General features: G+C 37.3%; 1 protein-coding gene across 4 annotated transcripts; it reads left to right on the top strand.

Annotated features, from left to right (window-relative positions):
• Positions 1-1,638: 1,638 nt before the first annotated feature.
• RINT1 (RAD50 interactor 1) lies at positions 1,639-24,100 on the top strand. 4 transcript variants are annotated; one of them, XM_064289864.1, is made up of 15 exons: positions 1,639-1,800; positions 2,258-2,303; positions 5,772-5,956; positions 10,298-10,539; positions 13,247-13,420; positions 13,687-13,836; positions 14,395-14,551; positions 16,324-16,434; positions 16,522-16,747; positions 17,514-17,651; positions 18,905-19,104; positions 20,921-21,135; positions 21,955-22,135; positions 22,213-22,331; positions 23,518-24,100. In XM_064289864.1, the coding sequence occupies exons 1-15, from the start codon at positions 1,759-1,761 to the stop codon at positions 23,708-23,710; spliced, it is 2,379 nt and encodes a 792-aa protein (XP_064145934.1). In that variant the 5' UTR covers positions 1,639-1,758; the 3' UTR covers positions 23,711-24,100. The 4 variants fall into 4 exon arrangements, with proteins under 4 accessions (XP_064145934.1, XP_064145935.1, XP_064145936.1 ...); XM_064289865.1 differs by having other exon boundaries at positions 1,710-1,800; positions 2,258-2,414; XM_064289866.1 differs by lacking the exon at positions 1,639-1,800 and having other exon boundaries at positions 1,808-2,303; positions 5,772-5,831.
• Positions 24,101-25,423: the final 1,323 nt, after the last annotated feature.

Here is a 25,423-nt window from a genome sequence, read left to right as displayed (position 1 = left end):
TACTTTACCAAGCATGATGTCTTTCTCCAGGGACTGGTCCCTCCTAATAACATGTCCAAACTATGTAAGATGAATTCTCACCATTCTTGCTTCTAAGGAGCATTCTGGCTGTACTTCTTCCAAGACAGGAACAGATTTGTTCGTTCTTCTGGCAGTCCATGGTGTATTCAGTATTTTTCTCCAACACCGTAATTTAAAGGCATCAATTTTTCTTTGGTCTTCCTTACTCATTGACCAGCTTTTGCATTCATTTGAGGCAATTGAAAATACCATCGCTTGGGTCATGTGCACTTTAGTCCTCAAAGTGACATCTTTGCTTTTTAATACTTGAAAGAGGTCTTTTGCTGCAGAATTGCCCAATGTGATACGTCGTTTGATTTCTTGACTGCTGCTTCCGTGGGCGTTGAATAAAAAGAACAGGATATATATAGCTATATATATACATATACATGTATATATATTTCGAGGGGGGTCTCTAAATGCTCCTTTACAGATAGTATCCTGTTCTTGTTTAATGGTTGCAAGGGTGTCTCGAACCTTTCTTAGAGTACTGGTTTTTTTTTTTTTTTTTTAAGTTTTCTCCTCACAGCGACCTCCACTCACACTCTCAGAGTGGTTTCTGTTTCCTCAAAGGGTTGCTTCCCCAACACCACCCCCCCCCCGCCCCGTATGCTTTGGTCTCTAGGTTATTGTTACTGTCCTTGTTAGGTGCCACTGAATAGATCACTCATAGCAACGCCATGTGACAGAGTAGAACTGCCCCATAGGGTTTTCTAGGCTGCAATCTTTGTGGGAGCAGACTGCCAGGTCTTTCTCCTAGCGGCTGGGGGAGTTCAAACTACAAACGTTTCAGTTAGCAGCTGAGTGCTTAACTGTTGCACCACCAAGGCTCCTTACCACTTGCCTACTTTCCCTGTTAGTTTGTTTATGAAGTAGTCAAATCCGTGGGTCCCCTCCCTACTCCTGGCTGCTAGGTATCCTCATTGCTAGGTAACTCACCTTCCTCCTCCCTAGCAATGGACAGGTATTTCTTGGGTCTCTGCACTGGACAAAGTGCGTATTAGATGCTGAGTCCTCTTAGTCCATTCAGCTCCCAGGACATTTGCAATCAAATCTGCACCATCCAGGCAGGAAATTGGAGGGTTATCTCTAGGGAATCTGATCTGCCTTAAAAGAAAGAGCCAAAGATACTGACATTGGAGATTCTCCGACTAAACAGCCCAACTAAATAACTGTCCTTTGAAGCTCGTCGCCAACAAGCCTACTCACACTTTCAGAATATCTGATCAGTTCCTTTATTTGTCTATTCTTAAATGTAAGCAGAAAATCAAGGATACCATTTAAAATATAAATTTAAACAACTCTTATCGAATTTATGGTGGGAAGGGAGGGAGGGATATCCTCAAGTATACAAGTAATTAAGGGTCCCAATTAAGTGGGGGGGGGGAGGCGCTACCATGGTTGGGGGGATTCTCTGCTTCTCTTGCGAGCCTTGGAAGAGGGCAAGCGCCTGCTCTTTGAGTTGCAGGTCCCATCCCTGGCAGGTAGGAGGAGCCCTAGCCCACAGTCGGCGGCTGCGCGGGCAGGGCCTCTCTGGGCCAAGAGGAAGAAACCACAGAGACGACTAGAGGAAGTCGCGGTGACGTACATCCCAGCAGCTGCCGAGGCTGAGCTGGTGTCTCTGTCATCACTGGCCGGAGCAGGACTGCACAGGACACCCTGGCTGTGCATGGAGCTAAGGGCGCGCGCACGGGCGGGATGCTCCCAGCAGGCGAGATAGGCGAGCCGCCGGCGGCCCTGGTGAGGCGAACTTGCTGTTCCGGGGAGGGGACACAACCCTCCAAGGGAGGTGTCCCCAGTGTCCCCGGAAAGTTGGCACTGGTGGCCTGGTGAGGTGGCGTAGATCTCCCAGGGGACGTAGTCCCAGTGAGGTGGCCCTTTTGGTCCGGAGAGGTGGTTTCGGCGGCCCGGGGGAGATGGCCCTTGTGATCTCGGTGAAGTGGCCCTTGCCACTCTGATGAGGTGGCCCCAGAGCTCCCGGAGAGGTGTCCCTGGCGGTCCCCTTGAGGTGGCACAGACCTTCCGGGGAGATGGCCCCTTTTGAAGCTGCATCGGATGACCTAAGCCCCTCGGGGAGGCCCCTAAGAAAGGGATCTGGAACCTCTCTCCCGTCCAGTGGATGCGCTTTGGGCACCCTGTATCCGTTCCATCCAGTGATGCAGTCTTAATGTATTTGTCACACTTGCTCTCCTTCTAGTGCTGTCCTGAAAGTGGTGACGAAAGGAAGACTATCGAGGAGAAAAGTAAGGAGGCTTCAGACACCTTAGTTCTTTCTATCCAACCCTCTCTCCAAAACTCAACCTCCCAGGGTCTTCATCAGAGAAGGGCTCTTAGCCTGTTGTCTTTTAGTTGAGGTATTTTTTTCTCTGCATAATATGCTTGCATAATATGCTTGCATAATATTAAATCCCAGTTATCATTATATGTGTATTTTTGCCTTAACTGTCTGAAATTGTAAAACATGGAATGTTTTGGAGAAGAGCACTTCCTGACTCCTTAGTGCAGGGATTGGTGTGGTTTCACTGGAGAATTCTGCCCGTCATACAGAATTTAAAATAATCGGGAGTCTGACTGTCATTCTAACAAGTATCAGCTTGCTGTTGTTGTAGGCACTGTCTTAGATTTTAACTAATAGTGACCCCACGAGACAGAGTAGAACTGCCCTGTAGGGTTTTCTAGCCGTAATCTTTATGGAGCAGATCACCAGGTGTTTCTCCTGCAGAGCCCACTGGGTGGGTTCACACTGCCAACTTTTGGGTTAGCAGCCTGGTGCTTAACTTTTGTGCCACCATGGCTCCTCACCAACTCATTAAACATCAGGAATTGAGAGGGGCTAATTTTTTTTTTAATGATCTAGAACAAAGAGCCCTATGGTGCAGTGGTCAGGTGCTTGGCTGCCAACCAAAAGGTGGGCCGTTCATACCCACCAGCCACTTCCCGGCAGAATTATGTGGCAGTATTCTGTAAAATTTACTGCCTCAGAAACCCTATGGGGGAGTTCTACTCTGTACTATAGGGTCTCTATGAGTCAGAATCCACACTAGGGCAACGGGTTTTGGTTTGGAATGATCTAGGAAGGTGCTTTGGCAGTGCAATGTTTAAGAGCTCGGCTGTTAACTGAAAGATCTGTGATTCAAACCTACCAGCAGCTTTCTGGTAGAAAAGACCTGGCAATCTAGTCCTGTAAAGATTACAGCCTGGGAAACCCTATGAGGCAATTCTCCTCTGTCCTGTAGGGTAGCTTTGAGTCAGAATCAACCCCACAGCATACAACAACAGCAATGATCTAGGAGCGATGACCACTGCCATCTTAATATTCCCCACTGATATAGTCAGCCTGAGAAGGAAAATTATTAGTATGTAGCACTCCACAATCATAGCTGTCCCAGCTCAAGGTCTTTTTCCTTGAAGGATTTGAGAGTGCCCCATACCTTTTAGACAAACCCTTCACTTTTCTACCTTTGGCCTGTTCAGATGTCTAGGAACTGTGATACCTGCCGAGCTGTCATTTTAAATTCTGACTATAGACTTTGTCCTTGTTCCTGCCTTGGTGGCTCTGCCAACTGACGTCCAGTTGGGAGTGCTCTTTACAGAAAGCAAAGAGAGAGTGAGAAAGAGATTAAAAAAAAAAAAGCCTCCCAAATCACCAGTGTGCCATTTTGAAAAATGTCATTTGACTAAAAATATACTATGTTGCATTTAAATGGTTATACCAAGAGGACATAATTATTTAAAAAAAAAAAAAGTGAATACAGAATTTACTTCCTAAAGTGTAGCAACCTTTACATTTACAAAACATTCCCTTTGCACATAGACCTGCCTCCATTTTTCTGCAGATACATCACACAACTGGTTCTGGTTTTATGTAAGGTAAATTTAAAAAGGAGGTGGTGTGATTTCTCTATATAATTGTGATGGATTTCTATATTAATAAAGTGTGGGTGCATACCAGCCAATTCTGCTCATACTTGAAGGAGGAGAAAATAAGAATGTTGGATTGAGTTAGGTAAAATGGATTTTAGTTCTATTTCCAACCTTTAAGTGTAGACTAGAGCAAATGTTATAATCTATGTAATAGTTGGGAAGTTGAGGCATAGACTTATGTTTTGTTTCTCCTACTTACTAGTGGGCTACTGGTTCTCACACATGAGAACAAGCTTTTAATTGCTTAAAAGTTAAGGAAAATTTGTTTTCTTAGAGGGGAGGATACCCAGTTCAATAAACACACTGGTATATGTTCTGATAATATAGGCATAAATAGTTGAACAGTATCTGATATTTATATTATTCATTTAGGCAAAGTTTTATTCCGATATTCTTATTTTCATTTTATCAGAAGCACCAGTTGTTTAGGAATGAGGTTGATTATACCTACTTGCCTTTCATTGCTATTTTCTGAAAACTTTGCGTTTTTGGTCAAGGGTGAACCTCTATAAGGGATAGCTCAAAAATATTTCTTACTTAATTATATCTTAATAAGCATCCTGGATAGTGGGAGAACTTACAGAAACTTTTGGGGTGAAATATAGGAAATGATCAAATTTCAGGCATAGAGTAAGAAGAAGACTATTTGGGAAGCTTTACATACTAAATGAGTTGAGAGCGGAACTACACAGCATTCCTGCTTTCACTGGATATTGTTTGTTTTGTTTTAGTAAATGCTATCTCTGCTACCACTCTACTCAAGAAATGGCTTCGAGACTCTAAGCCACATGTTTGTCACACATAATAAGTCCAATGTGAACACTAACCTTTTTTATTTGTCATGGAAACATTCTCACTTTAGATTGTACAATTTTGTGATTGCATCAACTATTTTTATTTTTTCACAGTAATTTGTGCTCTTTTTCTTTTATAATCTCTGTTTCTGGCATGGATATCTTTGAACAATGGTATTTGAAACCTTAAAAAATGTTCATTCTTAAATAAGAAGTTTTTACTCATTGGTCACCCTTTCAGTATTTTTCATATACTTGAAAGAAATATTTCAATGCTTTTTTTTAAACGTTTTAAAATAAGAGTCCTCCTTGGTGTTATTCTAGACTAATTCTAGAGTCTATTAGAGTTGACTCCTATTCACGGTGATCCCATGTGTGCCAGAGTAGAACTGTGCTCTGCAGGGTTTTCAGTGACTTGATTTTTTGGCAGTAGGTAGGCCTTTCTCCCAAGGCATCTCTGTGTAGACCTTTTAGTTAGCAGGCAAGCGTGTTAATCATCTGCATCACCCAGAACTCCAAGTTTTTTTTTTTTTTTTTTTTAATTCTAGACCATATCATCTAGTAATCAGTTGGTTTCAAATTATGAAAAGGTATTACTAATGTAATAAAAACTAAATCAATAAAATCAGATTTGACTTTTTTTTGCTGATGATAAAATAGATTCTTAAGATATAAGGCCTTCTGGAAAGTTTTAATGATCTGTTTGTGACTGTATTGCCATGTCAAAATCTATTGAAATTTGTGGTTACTAAGTCTGGCTTTAGGAATTTTTCCTGAACAGATTCCTCGGAGTCACAATTCTTTTACTCTGAGTTTCCTCAGCTCTTAAGCATTTTGTGGTGTTTGATTGATAGATTGCTTTATAAGTATTCATTTGGGTATTTTATATATATTTATTAAGTTTAAATGATCAACTCTGCTGCCTTGTGTACCTTTTGTATTTAAGTCCATAGTACCTAGCGGTGTTGAGTTCTTCTTCTCATTTTATTTTAGGTAACATAAATATGGCAGCTCTTGCTGGAAGTGAACAAGTCATCGAAAGTACAGATAATGGTGATCTCTCTTCCTACGTGTCTGCATTCATAGAAAAGGAAGTTGGAAATGACCTTAAATCTTTAAAAAATCTTGATAAACTCATAGAGCAGATGACAGAAAGTAAAATGCAGTTAGAAGAACAGGCAAGTATTAAAACTCATGGAAATAATATTGATAGCAGACTCATTATAACTTAATATAATATAAATATAACCATAGATAAATATAGAAACTGTGACTATATATGAAATTTTCAAGGTATATTGTGACAATCTAATCATTCAAAATTGTTTAACAGGCTTTAAGGACCTAGCATGTGCTAGGTATTTTTTAAATTATGTAAAAGACAAAGTTCCTACTGGCACGATTTATGTTGTGAAAACATAATGATGTGTGACATTTTACATACCTTTTCATACAGTGATTTTTTTTTTAATTTCATTGTGGTAAAATATATATAGCAAAAAAATTTGCCATTTTAACTATTGTTAAGTGTACGGTTCAGTGACGTTAATTATATTCACCGTGTTGTACAGCCATCACCACTGTTTCCAAAAGTTTTTCATTACCCCAAAGATAAAACAATAACTCTTGATCCTTCATCCTCTTCCCCTGGCAACCACTTATACAGTGATATTTAAAGTGCTTTTACAAATAAGTAATTTCATAGTATAGGAAAATGTTTAAAGACCATCATTAAACGCTATCTTTTATATATGTACACATGGGGAAAAACATGAAAAGAAATATACATTTTTAATGATGATTATTTCTGGGTGGCTATTAACAGTTGATTTGTTTTCTTCTTCATATTTTTCTGTATTTTCCATTTTACAATGAACATGTTACTTAACATAACTTTTTAAAACCCAAAGAATGTAATCTCAAAAAAAAATAATAAGTCTTTGTACTTGCAACAGGTAACACAATAGTTAAGCACTCGGCTGCTAACAGAAAGGTTGGTGGTTTGAACCCATCAGCTGCTGTGTTGGAGAAAAGACCTGGCAATCTGCTCCCATAAAGATTATAGCCTACGATACCGTATGGGTTAGTTCTACCCTGTCCTAAAGGGCTGCTATGAGTTTGAATCGATTCAATAGCACACAACAACATCCTTGCAATAGTGTGTTTGTCAAAGATAAAAGCTTTTTATTGTGCAACTGCTAAATTAAGTCTGGGTATGTTGGTGTGTAAGTTCCTGGGTGGCACAAGCAGTTTGAGACTGGCTGCTAACCTAAAGCCTGGTGGTTTGAACCCACCCAATAGCATGGTGGAAGAAAGACCTGGCTATCTGCTTCTGTAAAAATTACAGCCAAGAAGACTGTGGAGCAGTCCTACTCTGTAACACATGGGTTGCCCTGAGTTGGAATTAACTCAGTGGCAGTGGGTTTGGTTTTGGTTTTTATGTTGATGTGTCATCCCCAGGTTATCAGTCATCTTATGTTCTCCCATCCCCAGCACCTTAAGCCTTCACACTTTTCTGTCTTACCACCGTACCTACTCCTGGTGTCTAAGTTTACCTCTGCCTTGTCCGGCTCTTCTACTTCTGCAGGCAAGTGTTGTGGGCCCTGTTGGAGGAAATCACACAGCTTAGTGAATTGATGCCAGCCCAGATATGTGGTCTGCCACCATGCATGGTCTTCAGCGACACCTGGCAGTCCTCCCGTGGTATCTCTTCAGTGCCTCCGCTACTCCCCTCAGCTGCTCTTCCATTTTGTCTCCAAGACATCTACCCTAATCTTGGTCATCCTGCCCTTCCCTTTTCCCAAATAGAGAAAAGTGAAGCCATCTAGCAAAATCTACTGAACAGTCTACCCCCAAACTCAACAAACTTATTTGCAGCTGTTTTTACCTCTCAATTTAGCAGAGGATCAATCTAAGGCAGTCTTTATGCTCTTGATCCTACCTGGCACCTCACCGAATGTGCCTTAGCATATATCCCCCTTCTCTCTTTTATTATTTCACCCTCTGCTCCTCACCCAGTTCTGTCCCCTCAGCATGTAGACATGCACAGATCTTTCCCTTCAAACCTAAAGCAAACAAAAAGCCTCTCTCGTGTTTTAGTAGGTGTCAGTTCCTTCCTTTGGCTGCCAAGCTTCTTCAAAAACTCATCTTACTTTATGTTTCTCCACTTCCTAACTTTCCTTTGTCCTACTGTATTTAGGCTTGTTTCCCTGCTGACTACTGAAACTTTTGCTGAAGCCCCCAATTGGACCTTAAATTCAGCATGTCTAAAACTGTACTGATCCATTTCTTAAAATGCTTGTCCTATCTTGGTTAATGACATCACTATCTGTCCTTCATTGAAGCCAAAAACCTGAGAGTTGTCCTACATTCCTCCTCTTCATCCTCATTCCACCTCTGATCTACTTGGTTACTAGGTCACCTGAGTTCTGCCTCCTTTCTACCACCTTAGTCCTCATTTTCACTTGCATTTAATGGTGGTTTGGTGATCATCAGTTTTCTTCATACCACTACAATAACTAACTTTCTTTTTATTCCTTATAGAAATTTTATGACATGTAAATAGGCACACACATACACACACATATGTGTAGTAAATATCATTTTGTAATTAAAAAATTTTTTTCTGTCCTTATACAAGCACATATGTAAAATACAGAGCTTTTTGCGATTAGTGTAATATAGTGCTTTTTATTGATATATATAGATTTATTTTTTTAAATGGCTTATATGGTATTCAAGTATGGGTGTACCATGATTTATTTAACTGGATCTTTATTGACGGACATTTTTGATTTCTACTTTTTCATTACAAATAATACAGGACTAAACATCATTGTTTATCACATGACCTTTCAAAATTATAAATCTAACTGAATTATTCCCCTTTTAAAAACTCAATGGCTTCCCATTGCCTGTTGGATAAAGCCCATACTCTTTTAAAAGGCACAAGATGCCTCCTGTGATTTGTTTTCTCCCTATCTGCCCAGCTTTGTCTCTTTTCTGTACATTTCTTTGAACTTTATCCTTTGGCCTGCTGAGCTTCTTGCAGTTACCTGATCATGACTGAGCTGCTATTCTACCTGGAATGCCCTCTCCTTCCATAGTTCCCTGAAAAATTCCCACCCACCCTGCAGGTGTCGGTGCTTGAGCCATGCCAGCAGAATGGCTTGGTGCCTCAACATCTTGCTACTTTTAAGAGCTTGTCAGAAATGCAGGACCTACTGATTCCAGATTAGCATTTTAACAACATTCCTAGTGATATGTGTGTACACTCAAGTTTGGGAAGTACTGCCTTCGTATACCACTACACCTAGCATGTTCTTTTTATTGAATTAATTACAAGGTTGAAATTATTTGCTTACATCTTTCATATCAGATGGGGCTTAAGGGCACTGCTGTGTCTTATTTATCTGTCTATCTCCAGCACAGTGCCTGGTACAGAGTATATGTCTCATAACATCAGTGTTGAAGGGATTGGAATTCTTCTATAATATTCATTGTACTATGCAGAAGCCTAATATTTGTATATATTTTTCCATATCTCCTGAGAAAAATTTGTTTAATAAATACCATACCTGTGGACATTATCTGGATATCATCCTACCAAGTCAGTGGTTTTCAACCTGGGCTTAAACCCTGATTGCCTGGGGGAACTTTGCAAAATATAAATGTAGGTAGTCCCGGACTTGGGACAGATTTGAGTTAACAATGAGCTGCGTTTCTTTTGTACATCTCATTAGTAGTATGTAATACATACAGTGTTGTAGCACGTAATTCTCAGATGTTCACTCACAGATGCTCATTGCTATGATTTATAAAGATACTGATAATAAAAGGCAATAATAATGAAAACTAAGTCAGAACCGACTTACGAAGGAGTCGTTCAGAACAGAGCCCTGACATAAGTCAGGGACTATCTGTACTCTGTTTCTCCCCAGACTTCCCAAATCCGAGCTTCATTTGTTTTTGAAGGAAAATAATTACTAGATAACAGCATGTCAGAGAATTCTGGCTGGAGCCTCTGAAAGTACCGAGGCCCAGGAAGAGTGTAAGGCAGATGCCACAGATGCTTACTAGGGCCAGTGTAATAGGCCTCTCCCCAGGCACCTTCCCACAGAGCATTTTTGGTTTGGGTTTGGTTAACACCAAACTTGTTAAAACCGTTGCTGTGAAGTCAATTCTAACTCATAGCGACCCTATAAAACAGAGTGGAACTGCCCTATAGGGTTTCCCAGGTTGGAATTTTATGGGAGCAGATTGCCACATCTTTCTCCCATGGAGCATGGCTGGGGCGTTCGAACTGCCAACCTTTTGGTTAGAAGCTGAGCACTTAACCACTGCACCACCAGGACTCCTATGGTTAGCATAGGATGAAGAAATCCTTTCTTCTGAAGTTTTTAATTGACAGTTTTTACTTCTATTAGAACAAACATATTTTGAAGGCAAGGTAATGAATTGAGAAAGGTTATGAAAATTTTAACTGATTGCTGCTTTTTTTTTGGGGGGGGGATGGTCAGGTACTTACAATTTCATTAGAAATTCCTAAAAGAATTCAAAGTGCCTTAAAAAATGCAGAAGAATCAAAGCAATCCCTTCATCGGCTTCTGGAGCAAGAAGCGGGTCTCTTCACCTCCATTAACAGCCACTTACTGACCGCACAGCCCTGGATGGATGATCTGGGGACCATGATTAATCAAATTGAAGAGATTGAACGGCATCTCGCTTACCTCAAGTGGATCTCACAAATTGAGGAACTAAGGTAAAATGCGCTTCTTTGTTCTCATAATTATTGTTTTCCTTTGAGGCTTCTGTTTCAAAGAGGGCATGCATGCCATTAAATAATTGAGTTAATTAAAGATTATAACAATAGTTTTACCAGTTGTTATGAAAATAGCATTATGATAATGATTCTTTTCCCTTTTTTGTGAATGAACAAACTTTTCAGGGAGCTTAATTTACATTTGACAGAAAGTAAGATCTAAAAAGTTTAAGATTTTAAGTCCTATAGGTGTATTGTGGACACATGATGAAAACTATTATTTATAATGCTAAGTTAATAAATAAATTACCCTTCAGTGTCATGATATTCCTATTTAGTGTTATTTTTTAGAAAGTCACTTAATGAAATGCTTTCTATATAATTTAAATGAATTTTATCAATGGGAAGCAGCTAATAAAAGCTACGCAGGTCTTTTAGATGAATAACACTGAGTTCTGCTACCTGTGGGTAGAAAAAAATAAAGACTTGACCTTAGTTCTTTTAGAATTATATACATCCCACTGGTAATTGACTGTGAATGTCTGGTATTGGTTTTTCAAATAAGCCAAGGTAACATCTCCCATCTTCATTGCCAGATTGTTTGATTTCATGATATGGCTCCCCACCCCCTTCTGAATTGTGCTGTTCCATCCCTGATCTGTTTTAATTCTTTTTGTTTTGTTTTTTTAATTTTTATTGTGCTTTATGTGAAAGTTTACAAATCAAGTCAGTCTCTCACACAAAAACCCATATACACTTTGCTACACACTCCCAGTTACTGTCCTCCTAATGAGACAGCCTGCTCTCTCCCTCCATTCTCTCTTTTCGTGTCCATTTCACCAGCTTCTAACCCCCTCCACCCTCTCATCTCCCCCCAGGCAGGAGATGCCAATCCCTGATCTGTTTTAAATGTAGCTTACTCTTCCTTGCTTCAAAGCTGTCAACAACCACTAATGTCTGGAATGCTTAAGGGAGAAAAATCGCTGGAGAGAATCTTCAAGTCTTGTTTCAAATGTGTCATAGTTAATGTATTGTTATTTATTCAAAAGGGTAATTCTGTATCCCTTTGTTCTACATATGTTTCCCAAGGTTTTTTAAGAATTTTACATATTAGTACAGTATAAAAATCTTTTACATATAGGAGTTTTGTATTTAGAGAAAAGATGATATGCCTAATATTGTAGCATTACTAGCGATTCCAGAAATTGACTTAAGCATTTTAAAGCATCTCATTTTAATTTTTTTTATCATTTTTATCAGAAGAAATATTTTACTTTTAAATAAAATGTTTGATTGTATAGGGCCGAATATGTAAAATACTGGCTTATGGGCTGAATTTGTCCTAAAGACATGTTCTGTTTGGCTTGTGTTTTAAAGAATTTCATTAATTGGTCATGATTTCTGGGTTCTTTTGAAAAAGTTTAAGATTTGTCCACACTGGACCTATACTCCAGGGTAGCAGCAGTTCACTGAAGCCCTAGGGTGGGGGATGTAGTGTTTAGTATGCCTTTGCCTTCATGCACTTTGCTTTGCTCATTTACCTGTCAGCCTTTTTAGGCTTTTGAGTTTTCCATCCTTGATTTAGAGCTTACTTTGAATATTACCTGGAACTTCACCAATGGTAGCTTGACATTAGGACTCTGCGGTACCACCTCCTTAAGATCAGCCACGCAAAGTATGCAGAATTAGAGACTATCAAGTTTTTTTTTTTTTTTAGAATCTCGATCAAAAGGGGGAAAATGAGGACAGAACTTCAAATTCTTATGAAATTTGGACTTTCTGGAGCCATGGAGGTTGGATGACCCCCTTGAAACTATTGCCTTGAGGAAATCTTTAAACCTTAAACTGAAACTATCTGCTGAAATCATCTTGAAAACAAGCAATAGTTTAACTTAATTTAAAGAATTATCCATATGAGATCAAACTGACAACAGATGAGAAGCTTAGGGGGCAGGGAGTTTTTATTTTTGGTGGTGAAACAATATGGAAAAGGATATTGAGAAAAGTGGCACAACTTAAAAAATGTAACTAATGTCATTGAATTAAATACATGTAGAAATTGTTGAATTGATATTTTGCTGTGTATATCTTTACAAAAAAAAAATCCTCTAAATGTCAAGGAGCAGTATATGAACCCATTTGTGTTCAAAGTAAAGGACATTCAATGGACAAAACATAAAATTTCTCTGGAAGGATATATAAGAATAGAGATTGCATTTGGGGAATGGAAATTGAGGGGGTCAGGGGACTTTTACTTTGGACTTAAGCAATTGTTATTTTTATAAATTAATTTTTAAAAAATATTCCAAAAAATTTCTTCTGTGCTCCTTTCCTCTTCCAAATTTGACCTTACTAGTTGCTCCCCACACTATTTCCCTGGATTGAGATACCAAAGACTTTGTAAAAGAAAGGTGTTACCCGAAATGAGTGGTGCCTGAGGGACTGCAACACAGGGCAAGTCAGTTCCGTTGGGCAGAGTGTGGAGGGAAAAGTGGAGGGAGGTGTCCTGAGTCTTAGAAGGATGCTGAATTTGAGGACTCGTGGTTCCCAGACAGACTTGAGTATCAGGTAAAAAATCACCTCAGGGTGGTACTTCCTTCTTCCTTGGATGTAACTTTATTTAAAATAGGAGGGAAAAGCAGTTTTTCTCAATTGGAGATGATTTTGAAAAAACTGTCTTTAAAGTTTGCTTTGCCTTGTTTTACAGTGATAACATCCAACAATATCTGATGACCAATAATGTACCCGAGGCAGCCTCTACTCTGGTGTCTATGGCAGAACTTGACATCAAGCTTCAGGAATCATCTTGTACTCATCTTCTTGGTTTCATGAGAGCCACCGTGAAATTCTGGCATAAAATTCTCAAGGACAAGCTTACGAGGTAGGTAATTTACCCATAAACCATAAACCAAACCTGTTGCCATGGATTTGATCTGACTCATAGCAACCCTATAGGACAAAGTAGAACTGTCCTATGGGGTTTCTGGTGAATTCCAACTGCCAACCTTTTGGTTAGCAGCTGTAGATCTTAGCCACTATGCCACCTGGGTTTCCAATTTTTCCCATATTTCACGGTAATTGTTTTCAGATGGATATTTGCTGATCAGTGTACTTTATTGAAATATGTGTGTTACTTTTCTGTTACAGTGATTTTGAGGAAACATTAGTACAGCTTCACTGGCCATTCATTGGACCTCCTCAGTCTCAAACTATTGGCTTAAGTCGACCAGCCAGTGCCCCTGAGATATACACTAACCTGGAGACACTGTTTTGTCAGCTTCTGAAACTGCAAACCTCGTATCTTTGCTGGATTTGAAAACTTACTAATATATCTTTTTTCTGTAGTGGATTTGTGGCTAGAGAGTAAAACTTTTTGAAAGTGACCAGGAGGCCAAATGGGAGTCCTGGGTTTGGACTTGACCTGGATATGCCCATCGAGTAGTGTGTTATTGTCTTTTGAAGTGAATGTCATGTGGGTGGGAGAGCTGTGAGGAAGAGTTCTGAAGTAAATGGCTAGCCCAAGTTTGTATCACACACAGGTCTCTTGGCCTAATAGAAAAAAAAAAATAGGCATTGGGAGGAAAGCGTAGTAATTTAGTGTTAATTTAATAAAACAATTACTTGTATTTGTTTCCTTACTCATTAATATTCTTTATCTTAGGAAAGACAGATTAATTCTAATAACATTTTTTGTGCATTTTTTGCTGAGTTCATATTTTAGAGTACATATTATTTTTACTATAACTGACTTTACTTAGCATCTGATATATTTGTTGGGAAAATCTCTTGCATACATACGTACACACAGAAACACACACACCTTTCTGATTCTTTTCCTTGACTTGACTCTGTCAGAGATGAGTTACTTACTGAGCCAAAACAACTCCCAGAAAAATACTCTCTGCCTGCATCCTCTTCTGTCATCCTGCCCATCCAGATTATGCTGACCCCCCTTCAGAAGCGGTTCAGGTATCACTTCAGAGGGAACCGGCAGACCAATGTTATAAGCAAGGTGTGCTTTGCCACCTCTTGTCCTTGGTTTTTATTAATAGCAGATGTTAAAGGTTTCTACACTTCTGGTTTAAGTTAAAATCTGATTCTATTCACATTTCTGTTTTTTCTCTAAAAAGCTTAATTTCTGTTTTGTCACTGCCCCTGGGAGATGTATTTTGGGACTTGTGTTGATGTGTTGTAGGAGTCAGTGTACTCATTATCACATCATCTGACCCATTTCTCAAGTTTCCCCATGGGTGTGCTGTAGCGTTTGCAGTGGCAGTTTTTACAAATGGATCCATATTGTGTTTTATGTGTAAATTGCTCCTTCAGGTTTATAAATGTATCAGAAAGCAAAGTAAAAGTCGGCAGATAGTAGAGCATTAGGATATTGAATGGAGGTGCTGATGCTAAAAAGATGTGTAGCCATGCAAGGGAGAGGATGGGAGTAAAGGATGGGAATGGCTCTGAAGAAATTATCACCAACATTTTAGTTGAAGGACTCCATCTATGTATAGTGGGCATATTGTTGATAAGACCAAAACCAAACCCAGTGCCATCGAGTCAATTCTGACTCATAGCGACCCTACAGGACAGAGTAGAACTGTCCCATAGAGTTTCCAAGGAACACCTGGTGGATTCGAACTGCCAACCCTTTGGTTAGCAGCTGTAGCACTTAACCACTACACCACCAGAGTTTTCATATTGTTGGTAGTCATCTTTAATTAGACTTGAAAAGCAATCATAGACATCTATTTTCAATGAAATATGTTGAGAATTATAACCTTAGGAGTTACTAAGGGGTGGATATTACCTTGTTTATCCTTGAGTTTTGCTACGTCTAATGCAGTGCTCGTATCAGGGGCTCAGCAAGTGCTTAAAATTGAATGTAAATAAGTGCCAGAATAGATTAGTGCCAGAATGTGTTATATATGAATTAGCTTATAGGCTTTATAGAATTCTAAAGGAATCAAGGGATAGGCAGTTGTGTTTGCACAGGAAGGAGTAGAGTGGCAGTGGATTTCTGGTTCGTAAATCTAGTTTATTCTTTTGTACTTTATGGGTCTCCTCCTTTTTGAGACGGAGTGTTGGTAGAAAGAAAAGTAAAACCTGTTAGTAAGTAGTAAGACAAAGATGTAAACCTAAAGTTGTAGAGGGACAGTAATAATTTGAGGGAAAAATATTATGAATTACACTGGCTGCTTTTAAAATTATGGTTCCAGTGGTCCTAGCACTCTGTCATCAAGCCTGAACGGTATAGCCCTTGAGATTAGACACTGCCCTTTACTCATCTGTTGTATTCCTAGCATTTAGCACAGAACAGGAATTTATCAGTCAGTACAGTAAATGTTTTTCAGTGGCTAGCCAACAAAACTTGGAAGGTGTTGTAGAATCATCTCTAGGACAATTTAAAATGCTGCATAAAAAGCATGAGAAAAAAAATATTTTGAAAGCTATTTCAAAATAAATTTAAAGGCCATCAGTTCTTTGTAATACTCATCATTTTGTATTACCAAGTTGCTAGGCTTTAAATTTACATGGCATTGTAAATGTATGAGTTTATTGACTTAGCCCATGTTATTGGAATTTGTTGGGAGTACATTGAGAAGCATTTGATATTAAGCCTTATATGAGTTTAAAATTCCGAATAGAAATTGTGCTTTTACAGATAGGACTCTTGAGCTAATTTTTGTGAATGCTGTGTGTTTACAATTACAGAGAGTAATTTAGTTGTAACTTTCTAGTTGGAATGACTTTTAAGAATGCAAACTATTTTACCTTCTTTCTTAGCCTGAATGGTACCTGGCTCAGGTACTTATGTGGATTACAAACCACACTCAATTTCTGGATGAGAAGATTCAGCCCATATTAGACAAAGTTGGCTCTTCGGTAAATGCAAGGGTAAGAGACTCGCGGTTTTAGAGTTGTATGTATACATGAATAACCAACCTGTCATTTACATACTTTGTGATTATGCTTTTCTTTTAGCTTGAATTTTCTCGGGGCCTTATGATGCTGGTTCTTGAGAAGTTAGCTACTGATATTCCTTGCCTGCTCTATGATGACAGTCTCTTCTGTCATTTGGTGGATGAGGCGCTTTTGTTTGAAAGGGAGCTACACAGTGTTCATGGCTATCCTAGCACTTTTGCTAATTGTATGCATATCCTGTCAGAGGAAACCTGTTTTCAGAGATGGTTGACTGTGGAGAGAAAATGTAAGTGCCAACGTGTTCATCGGGGTGGGGAAGAGATGTCTGTTTGTGTGTATATACATTTTTTTATATTTTCTTCCTCCAGTTCTGGGTAGGAACTAAAAAAAAACTAGAACCATGTAAATTTTTCTTGGTTAGGGTTTACCAAGTTGCTTTCAAAGATCATCTTATTTTCTTTTTTCTCATTAAGCTTCAGATTCTCTTATAATTATACTCTGCATATTTCTAGAGAGGAGTATGCAAGCTAGTTGGGTGTATAACTGTTTATTTAGAATTTTTATATGGTATTTTTGCTCTGGGTAGAATCTCTGGTTATAGCTTGTTTAGTATAACTATTTTGAAGATTTGTTGGTGGGAAAGGAAAGTACAAAAAAAAAAATTGAAGATTTGTTGGTGGGAAAGGAAAGTACAGCATGTTAAATATAGTGCAACTAGTGGAAGGTTGTGAAAGAAGCCCTGGTGGCACAGTGGTTAAGCGCTCGGCCGCTAACCAAAGGGTTGACGGTTCGAACCCACCAGCCACTCTACAGGAGAAAGATGTGGCAGTCTGCTTCCATAAAGATTACAGCCTTAGGAACCCTATGGAGCAGTTCTACTCTGTCCTGTAGGGTTGCTGTGAGTCTGAATCGACTCACTGACAATGGGTTTGGTTTTGGGGTTTAGTAAGTTTATTTTTTATATAAAAGTCATCATCCCTAAAAAATTATAAGTTGTAAAGTTAAGAATGACTGTCACTTTAATTGACCTAATCCTGTTTTCTGCATATTAGTTGCTCTTCAAAAAATGGACTCAATGCTTTCATCAGAAGCTGCCTGGATATCCCAGTATAAGGATATCACTGATGTGGATGAAATGAAAGTTCCAGACTGTGCAGAAACTTTTATGACTCTGCTTTTGGTTATAACTGGTAAGTACACGTTTTTTAAAGATAGGACTTTGTTTTTAAAAGTACTGACTTTTCATTTGGTACTTTTCCAAGTAGTTTAACGAAATTAATACAACATGGTGGTTATTATACTATCTTTACATTTTCTTTCTATTTTGGCAGAAATCTAGCACAATATTCTGACTTTGGGATTTTTAATAATTTAAGTAAGAACTTAAACATGGGTATACATGAAGAAACACTTCCTGAATTATTTTACATAAAAACAAATAAGAGTTTAATTTTATCATCTTTCTTGCCATTCATCTTTTTAAATGTCTATAGTAAATGGTGATTGACCCAAATTTTAAATATTATTTCTTTGGCTTCGATTTGTCAAAGATTGAAGGAGAGAATAAAATAATACAGTAACTTTCAGGATTGGGGTAATAATAGGAACTTCTCATATGGTGGAGGAATTTCCTAGCCAGAGGGTGGCACAGCAGCCTCTATCCCTGCTGGTTCTCCAGGTGCCACTAGGCCCTTTGCCACCTTCCTCCTGTGTCCTGTTTCTTGGATCTGTATAGTAACCTGAAGAAATGTTATTCTTACCAAGTTAGTAAGTAATTCCATATTAACTGTAGGAAAAAAATAGAAATATATATATATAAACACTGAAACACAAGAAAATTAAGGTAAAACATATCTTTTAAAAAATTTTTTATTAGGAAAATTTTCAAAGTAGAATAATATAATGAATCCCCTGTTATGTATTTTTCTCAACTTTTTTTTTCCTGGAGTATTTTAAAGAAAATTTCAGACATCTTATCTTTTCATCTATATTACTTTTAATCTATCATATTTCTTTTAATCTCTCATACCTCCTCTTTCCTTTTTTTTTTTTTTAAATACCATTTATTTGTTGAATTTCGGAACTGGAGCCATGTAAATTTTTCTTGGTTAGGGTTTACCAAGTTGCCTTCAGAGATTATCTTATTTTCTATCGAACTTCAGTTTTTTTCTGTACCGTATATAATTTTCTCATATATATATTTTTTAATTGAGATAATTTACATATAGCGAAATGCACAGATCTTAAATATATAGTTTAGGGAATTTTGACAAGTGTATTTACTTGTCAAGCCCACATCTTTAGAGAGCTTAGAAATAGACCTATAATTGAATGAATGGTAAATTGTTTTCTGACAGTCATCAAAGCAGCTTAATGGGGGAAAAGCTGTAACTATATCATGGACAATACCAAAAATTTTATGTCTTTTTAACTTTCTTGACAGACAGGTATAAAAATCTCCCCACAGCTTCCCGAAAGCTGCAGTTCCTGGAGTTACAGAAGGACTTAGTAGATGATTTTAGGATACGATTAACTCAGGTGATGAAAGAAGAGACTAGAGCTTCCCTTGGCTTTCGATACTGTGCAATTCTTAATGCTGTTAACTACATCTCAACAGTACTAGCAGATTGGGCTGATAATGTTGTAAGTTAATGTGTTATTGTATTAAGTAATGTATTAGTAGTTAGAACTATTTTACTTACCTTTTAAAACATTAAATCTATCTCAAGAAAAAAATACACATATTAGGCAGGATCATAACGATATCAAATTTAGGTGTGGCTGAAGTACACATTCTTCTTAATCAGAAAACCCATTGGTTAAGTAATCCTGGGATTTTAATGTACATAATCATTGGAAAAGAAAGCCTTTTATGAAATAATTGTTTATAGAATGAATCCCTTCCTCTTTTGACTTTGTACTCAAGGAACATACTTTACGTGGGTTACTGCCATCACAGAAAAAGTTAAGATTAAATAATGGTGTCAAAATCAAGAAGAGCCTGGACTTTAAGGAAAATAAAAGAGTAACATTATTTCATACCTTAAAACATGACAGATACTATGAAGAATCGTAACAAAACCCATAAATATTATTTAAAAAATTTTAATTATATATTTAAAAAATATTTAACATTTTATTTCTTTTCAAACATATACAAAAGTAAATAGAATAGTAAAATGAACCCCCGTGTGGCCACCACCCTGCTTCATACGCCAGTTTTGTTTCATTTAAACTCTCCTCTACCCCCTACACTTGATTGTTTTTAAGTCGATCTCAGATAGCATATTCATAGTAAATATTTCAGTATTTCTGAGAGAAAAGAACTTTTTTAAAAAACATAACCACAGTATCATTATCATATCTAAAAAATTTAACTAGTTCCTTATATTAAAACCACCAAACCAAACCCATTACTGTTGAGTCGATTCCGACTCAGAGAACCTGTAGAACAGAGTGGAACTGCCCATAGAGTTTCCAAGGCTATAAATCTTTAAGGAAGCAAACTGCCACATCTTTATCCCAGGGAGAAGCTGGGGGGTTCAAACTGCCAACCTTTCAGTTATTAGCTGATTGCTTAACCACTATGCCACCAGGGCTCTTTGTTCCTTATATTAGAAGATATATTTTAAAATAACTCTAAAGATCAAAACCTTGGGTCAGGTAACATGTACTGTGTAGCATGTAAACAGTTCAACACAGAGTTACCATACAACACAGCAATTCTCCTAGATATAGATCTAAGAGTTGAAAACATATGTCCACACAAAAAGAAAAAAAAAATTTTTTTTTTTTGGCTTTAACAAAGAAATTAGTTTTCTTACAGTCTAGTAGACTAGAAGTACAAATTCTGGGCATCAGCTCCAGGGGAAGGCTTTCTCTGTCAGTTCTGGAGGAAGGTCCTTCTCATCAATCGTCCCCTGGACTAGGAGCTTCTCCGTGTCTGCATAAAAATTTGTACATGGATGTTTATAACAGTGAAGTAGAAACAACCCAAATGTCCCTCAACAAAGAATAGATACATAAAATGTGCCATATCTATACAATGAAATATTCAGCAATTAAAAAGGAATGAAATACTGATCCATACAACATAGATGAACTTTGAAAACATTATGCTGAGTTAAAGAAGCCAGGCACAAAAGGCCACATGTTATGATTTCATTTATATGAAATGTCCAGAATAGGCAAATCTATAGAGACAAAAGTAGAATAGTGGTTGCCTAGGGCTGGGGAAGGGTGTGGGTAAGGGGGTTGAAAGGTGATGAAGGCATGTGGGGTTTTTTTAGGGGGTAATTAAAATGTTCTAAAATGGACTGTCGTCATGGATGCACAACACTAAATGTATTAAAAGCCATTAAATTGTACACTTTAAATGGGTAAATTGTATTATGTGAATTATATCTCAAGCTGTGAAAAAAATGTATTAATAAATGTGTTAACATATTTTTGCTTGCAGTTCTTTCTGCAACTTCAGCAGGCAGCACTGGAGGTCTGTGCAGAGAGTAATACACTCAGTAAATTGCAGCTGGGACAACTAGCCTCTATGGAGAGTTCTGTCTTTGATGACATGATTAACCTTTTAGAGCGTTTAAAGCATGACATGTTGACCCGTCAAGTAGACCATGTTTTTAGAGAAGTTAAGGATGCTGCAAAATTGTATAAAAAAGAAAGGTGAATCCTCTGTATTTTTCTTTAAGTCAACTCTAGTTTGGTGAAAGATGGATGATGCATGCAATCAAATTTCTGAGTTTCTAGGTAGGACAGGGTTTGGCCTCTTGTACTCTGAACTTTTACTGTTTTTGATGGAAATCTTTCTAAAATATGTTCTTTCAGACCTTCTTAATCAGAATAAGCTGATTAATTTAACCTTCAGATATGTTTGTAAATATAGAGAGGTAGTGTGTGGTCTGGGTTGAATGGACTAGCCCATCACCCATTTTACACAGTAAGGTTCTCCTGTAGTACTGTGTCTGCTTGCATAGTACCATTTATTCCACTACCATGATCCCCTTGGGACACCTTTTACCTTTACTAGACTTTGAGTCCTTGAGAGCAAACAATGTCTGTTTGTCCTAGCACAGTCCCTGCCACAGAGTACTTACAATAAGTTTGGAAGTGTTATTAATCCCCATTGAATTGGCTGGTGTCTTAAATGCTAATACATTTTACATTTTAGCTGTTTTGTAATTACATCTGTAAACCATATAAAATTTGAGTGACTATTTTTTGAAATGTCTTCTTTATCGTCATATTAAGTAAAGAGTATTTAATTGAGAGCTAAAGTTTAAATATGAATACACTTATTTTCTGATAGAGCTTTTAAAGTTGGGTTATACTTTTTTTCTTATCTAAAATATACCAGGACTATTTAAACACACTGCACTTCTGAAAATTTGAAATGATTTGTTAAATCTTTAGAAATATGAGATGATGAGAAATTTCATGGTAAAACTTCTTGTGCTCCAAGCTATGCCGTTCTTGCTTTTCCAGATGGTTGTCCTTGCCGTCTCAGTCAGAGCAGGCAGTAATGTCCCTGTCCAGTTCAGCTTGCCCATTACTGCTTATATTACGAGACCGCTTACTTCAGTTGGAGCAACAGCTTTGCTTCTCCTTATTTAAAATTTTTTGGCAAATGCTTGTAGAGAAGCTGGATATATACATCTATCAAGAAGTAAGTAAGAGTAGATGGTATTATTGGACTGTGATGATAAAGGCAATTGTTATATCATGAATTATCCTTCATTTCAGATCATTCTTGCTAATCACTTCAATGAAGGAGGAGCAGCTCAGTTGCAGTTTGATATGACTCGGAATCTTTTCCCTTTGTTTTCCCACTATTGCAAGAGACCAGAAAATTATTTTAAGCAGTAAGCTCAATATTTAACTATTAATTGATGCATCAAATTGTTAAAGGAAGTCGACTCCTTTTTTAAATAACTTTAGGGTCCCAATGATGTTTGGTGGAATAGGTACAGGATCAATTAAAAATTTAAAACATTGTACATCTACTGTATGCTGAGAGCACAATGCTGAACGCAGTTGGGAAACCAAACCAGTATAAAATGTGACTGTTGAGCTCAAGAGTTTACCAGAGTAGGTGTAAATTACACCTCAGGTCTTGCTTTTTAGCATTTGGTTTAATGCTCCTATTTGCTTATTACTAGGGGATAAAATAGAAAATGAAAGCAAATATAGTTCTGCCATATTCCACAAATATAAGAAATTACAAATATATTTAGTTAACTATTAAAATAGGCCAGGCCTGGAAGAAATTTTTTTTCTTAAACATTTTATATTACTTTCCAACTATAAATTTACGTAAGAATAATTCTTAGAAGTTTTTTACTGATTTTGTTGGTTTAAAATTTAAATTATCTAGGGAGTTTCTTTTAAGTATTTCTTTTAAGCATAGTATAAAATGAAAGATCATTTTTGCTCATTTCAGTAAGATATTTGACTATTCCTGAATTTTTTTTTTATTTCAGTATTCTACCTTTATGCTATTTCTTTCATTTTATCCCTTAATTAACTCTCTTTTCCCATATCCTAATTTACTTAAAGTCTTAGCTACGTTACATAGACTGTTGATGTCAAATAGTAATATATGCATATTGAAAACAGATGTCCCTGAGTAGTACAAACCGTTAAGGAGTTTGGCTGCTAACTGAAAGGTTGGTGGTTTGAGTCTATCCAGAGGTGCCTCAGAAGAAAGGCCTGGCAGTCTACTTTGGGAAAATCAGTAAATTGAAGACCCTATGTGTGTCCGTTCTATTCTGACACACATGCAGTCACCATGAGTCAGGATCCACTTGACAGCAAGTGATTACTGGTTATTATCTTACAGTACCCTAGTGGAATATAAACTCTACATATAAATAGCCTTACCATGTTAAAAAAGTCAAATAATAGATCCATGAGTAGTCTTTATAGAGGACATGGGGACTATCAGTATAGGGAAGTATTCACTTTGTCAAAATAAAAGTTGTTACAGGTTAATAGGGATGATATAGATAACAGAGATCTCATTTCCCTCCTTTTTTTTTCTTTAAACAGTATAAAAGAAGCTTGTATCATCTTGAATTTGAACATTGGTTCTGCCCTACTGCTGAAAGATGTACTGCAATCAGCTTCTGGGCAACCTCCTGCCACAGCGGCATTAAATGAAGTTGGAATTTACAAACTGGCTCAACAAGATGTAGAGATTCTACTTAATTTGAGAGCAAATTGGCCTAATACTGGAAAATAATACAAGTTTTTTAAGAAAAGCTTTTTGAGAATTTTTTTCTTTAACAAAGAGGACGCCAACTGGATTTCAAGTTATGTGATGACTGTAATTAATGAAACTGGACAACTGAAAACTTTACAGAATCATTTATTATCTTGGACTTCAGGTGTTATTAAATTGACCATATAGCTCGAAACCTCTTTTCCCTAAGGAAAAAAAAAACATAATATTCAGAAACTATGAAAACTCAGTAATTCCATTTACAAATATAAATGCCGATGTGTCCGTTGAAGAAAATACAAGAGCAGAGGTAATAAATTGTGACTGACTTTCAATATCCTGTGCTAATCAAGGGAAGAGACTGCTGTGGATAGTCAAACATAGTGAATAAACTTAAAAAAAAAAAAATTACTTTAGAATGCATGTTTATAATCCAGGTTCCTGGGAGTTCACTGTACTTCCATAAGAAACACACTGTGAAATGGTGACTAAGGTAGGATCGGCCTTCATTTTCCACAAATGTCCTTCCATTTAAAATACTTCCTAGTTCCATTCCAGTGGCAGTGGGCAGCTTTTTCTTTCAGGATGAAACATTTCAGGCTAGAGCACTCTGTCTCACTCTTTCCCCTGGGGTAGGGAATGTAATTTAACATTTTTTGTTTCATATTTATGTAACTGATGATAAGGTGAGAATCTTAAACTTTCTTCTTCTTCTAACTTTTCCTTGGTCTTGGGCTGTATTAATGATTTCTTGATTAATAAATCCTCAGAGTAAAACTTTTAAACAAATTGAGCTAGATTAACTGAAGGCTTTATATAACTGTCAAATTTAATTCAGTAATTTTTTTTCCTGACTTAGCATTTAGTTAGTACTTTTCATGCTCTAACACCTCAAATCTACGTTTCTAGGTTATGCTGGCATGCAACCTGCATTACTGATAAACATTTACTTTGCACTAGATAATTTTGAGGAAATATTTTGAGATAAATTCCATTACTTTACCCAAGCGATATATAGATAAAATGCAATCTCGATAGCATTCTTCAGTGAGATGGAAAAACTAATCACTAACTTTATATGGAAGGAAAAAAGGTCCTGAATAAGTAAAGCTTTATTAAAAAAGAAAGTAGGAGGCCTGACACTACCTGATCTGGGAACCAATACACTATACAGCCACAGTAGTCAAAAACAGCCTGGTACTGGTACAATAACAGACATATAGACCAATGGAACAGAATTGAGAACCCAGACATAAATCTATCAACCTATGGACAGCTGATCTTTGACTAAGGACCAAAGTTTATTGAATGGGGAAGGGACAGTATCTTCAACAAATGTTTCTGGCAAAATTGGGTATCTGTCTTTGAGAATCCATAGCTCATACCATACACAAAAATTAACTCAAAATGGATCTAAGACCTAATATAAAACCTAAAACTATAAAGATTGTGGAGGAAAAAATAGGGACAGCGCTAGGGGCTCTAAATATGGCATAATAGAATAGCAAACATAACTAAAAGGGCACACACAGAAGAAAATGAACTAGATAAATGGGACCATCTAAAAATTAAACACTTAATGCTCAACAAAAGAGTAAAAAGACAACCTACAGTTTGAGAAAAAATTTTTGGCTATGACATATCGAACAAGGGTCTAACCACTAAAATTTATAGAAAACCAATAGCTCAACAACAACAAAAGACAAATAGTCCAATTAAAAAATGGGCAAAAGG

Source organism: Loxodonta africana, chromosome 8, assembly GCF_030014295.1.
Source record: "Loxodonta africana isolate mLoxAfr1 chromosome 8, mLoxAfr1.hap2, whole genome shotgun sequence".
Classification (NCBI taxonomy): Eukaryota; Metazoa; Chordata; class Mammalia; order Proboscidea; family Elephantidae; genus Loxodonta; species Loxodonta africana.
This window is presented reverse-complemented; position numbering and strand designations above follow the sequence as displayed.

Coding starts and splice junctions, on each gene's coding strand:
- RINT1 (XM_064289864.1), top strand. CDS start 1,759: ATGCTCCCAGCAGGCGAGATAGGCGAGCCGCCGGCGGCCCTG. Junction 1,801..2,257: donor GCGAGCCGCCGGCGGCCCTG/GTGAGGCGAACT, acceptor CTCTCCTTCTAG/TGCTGTCCTGAAAGTGGTGA. Junction 14,552..16,323: donor AGACCAATGTTATAAGCAAG/GTGTGCTTTGCC, acceptor CTTCTTTCTTAG/CCTGAATGGTACCTGGCTCA.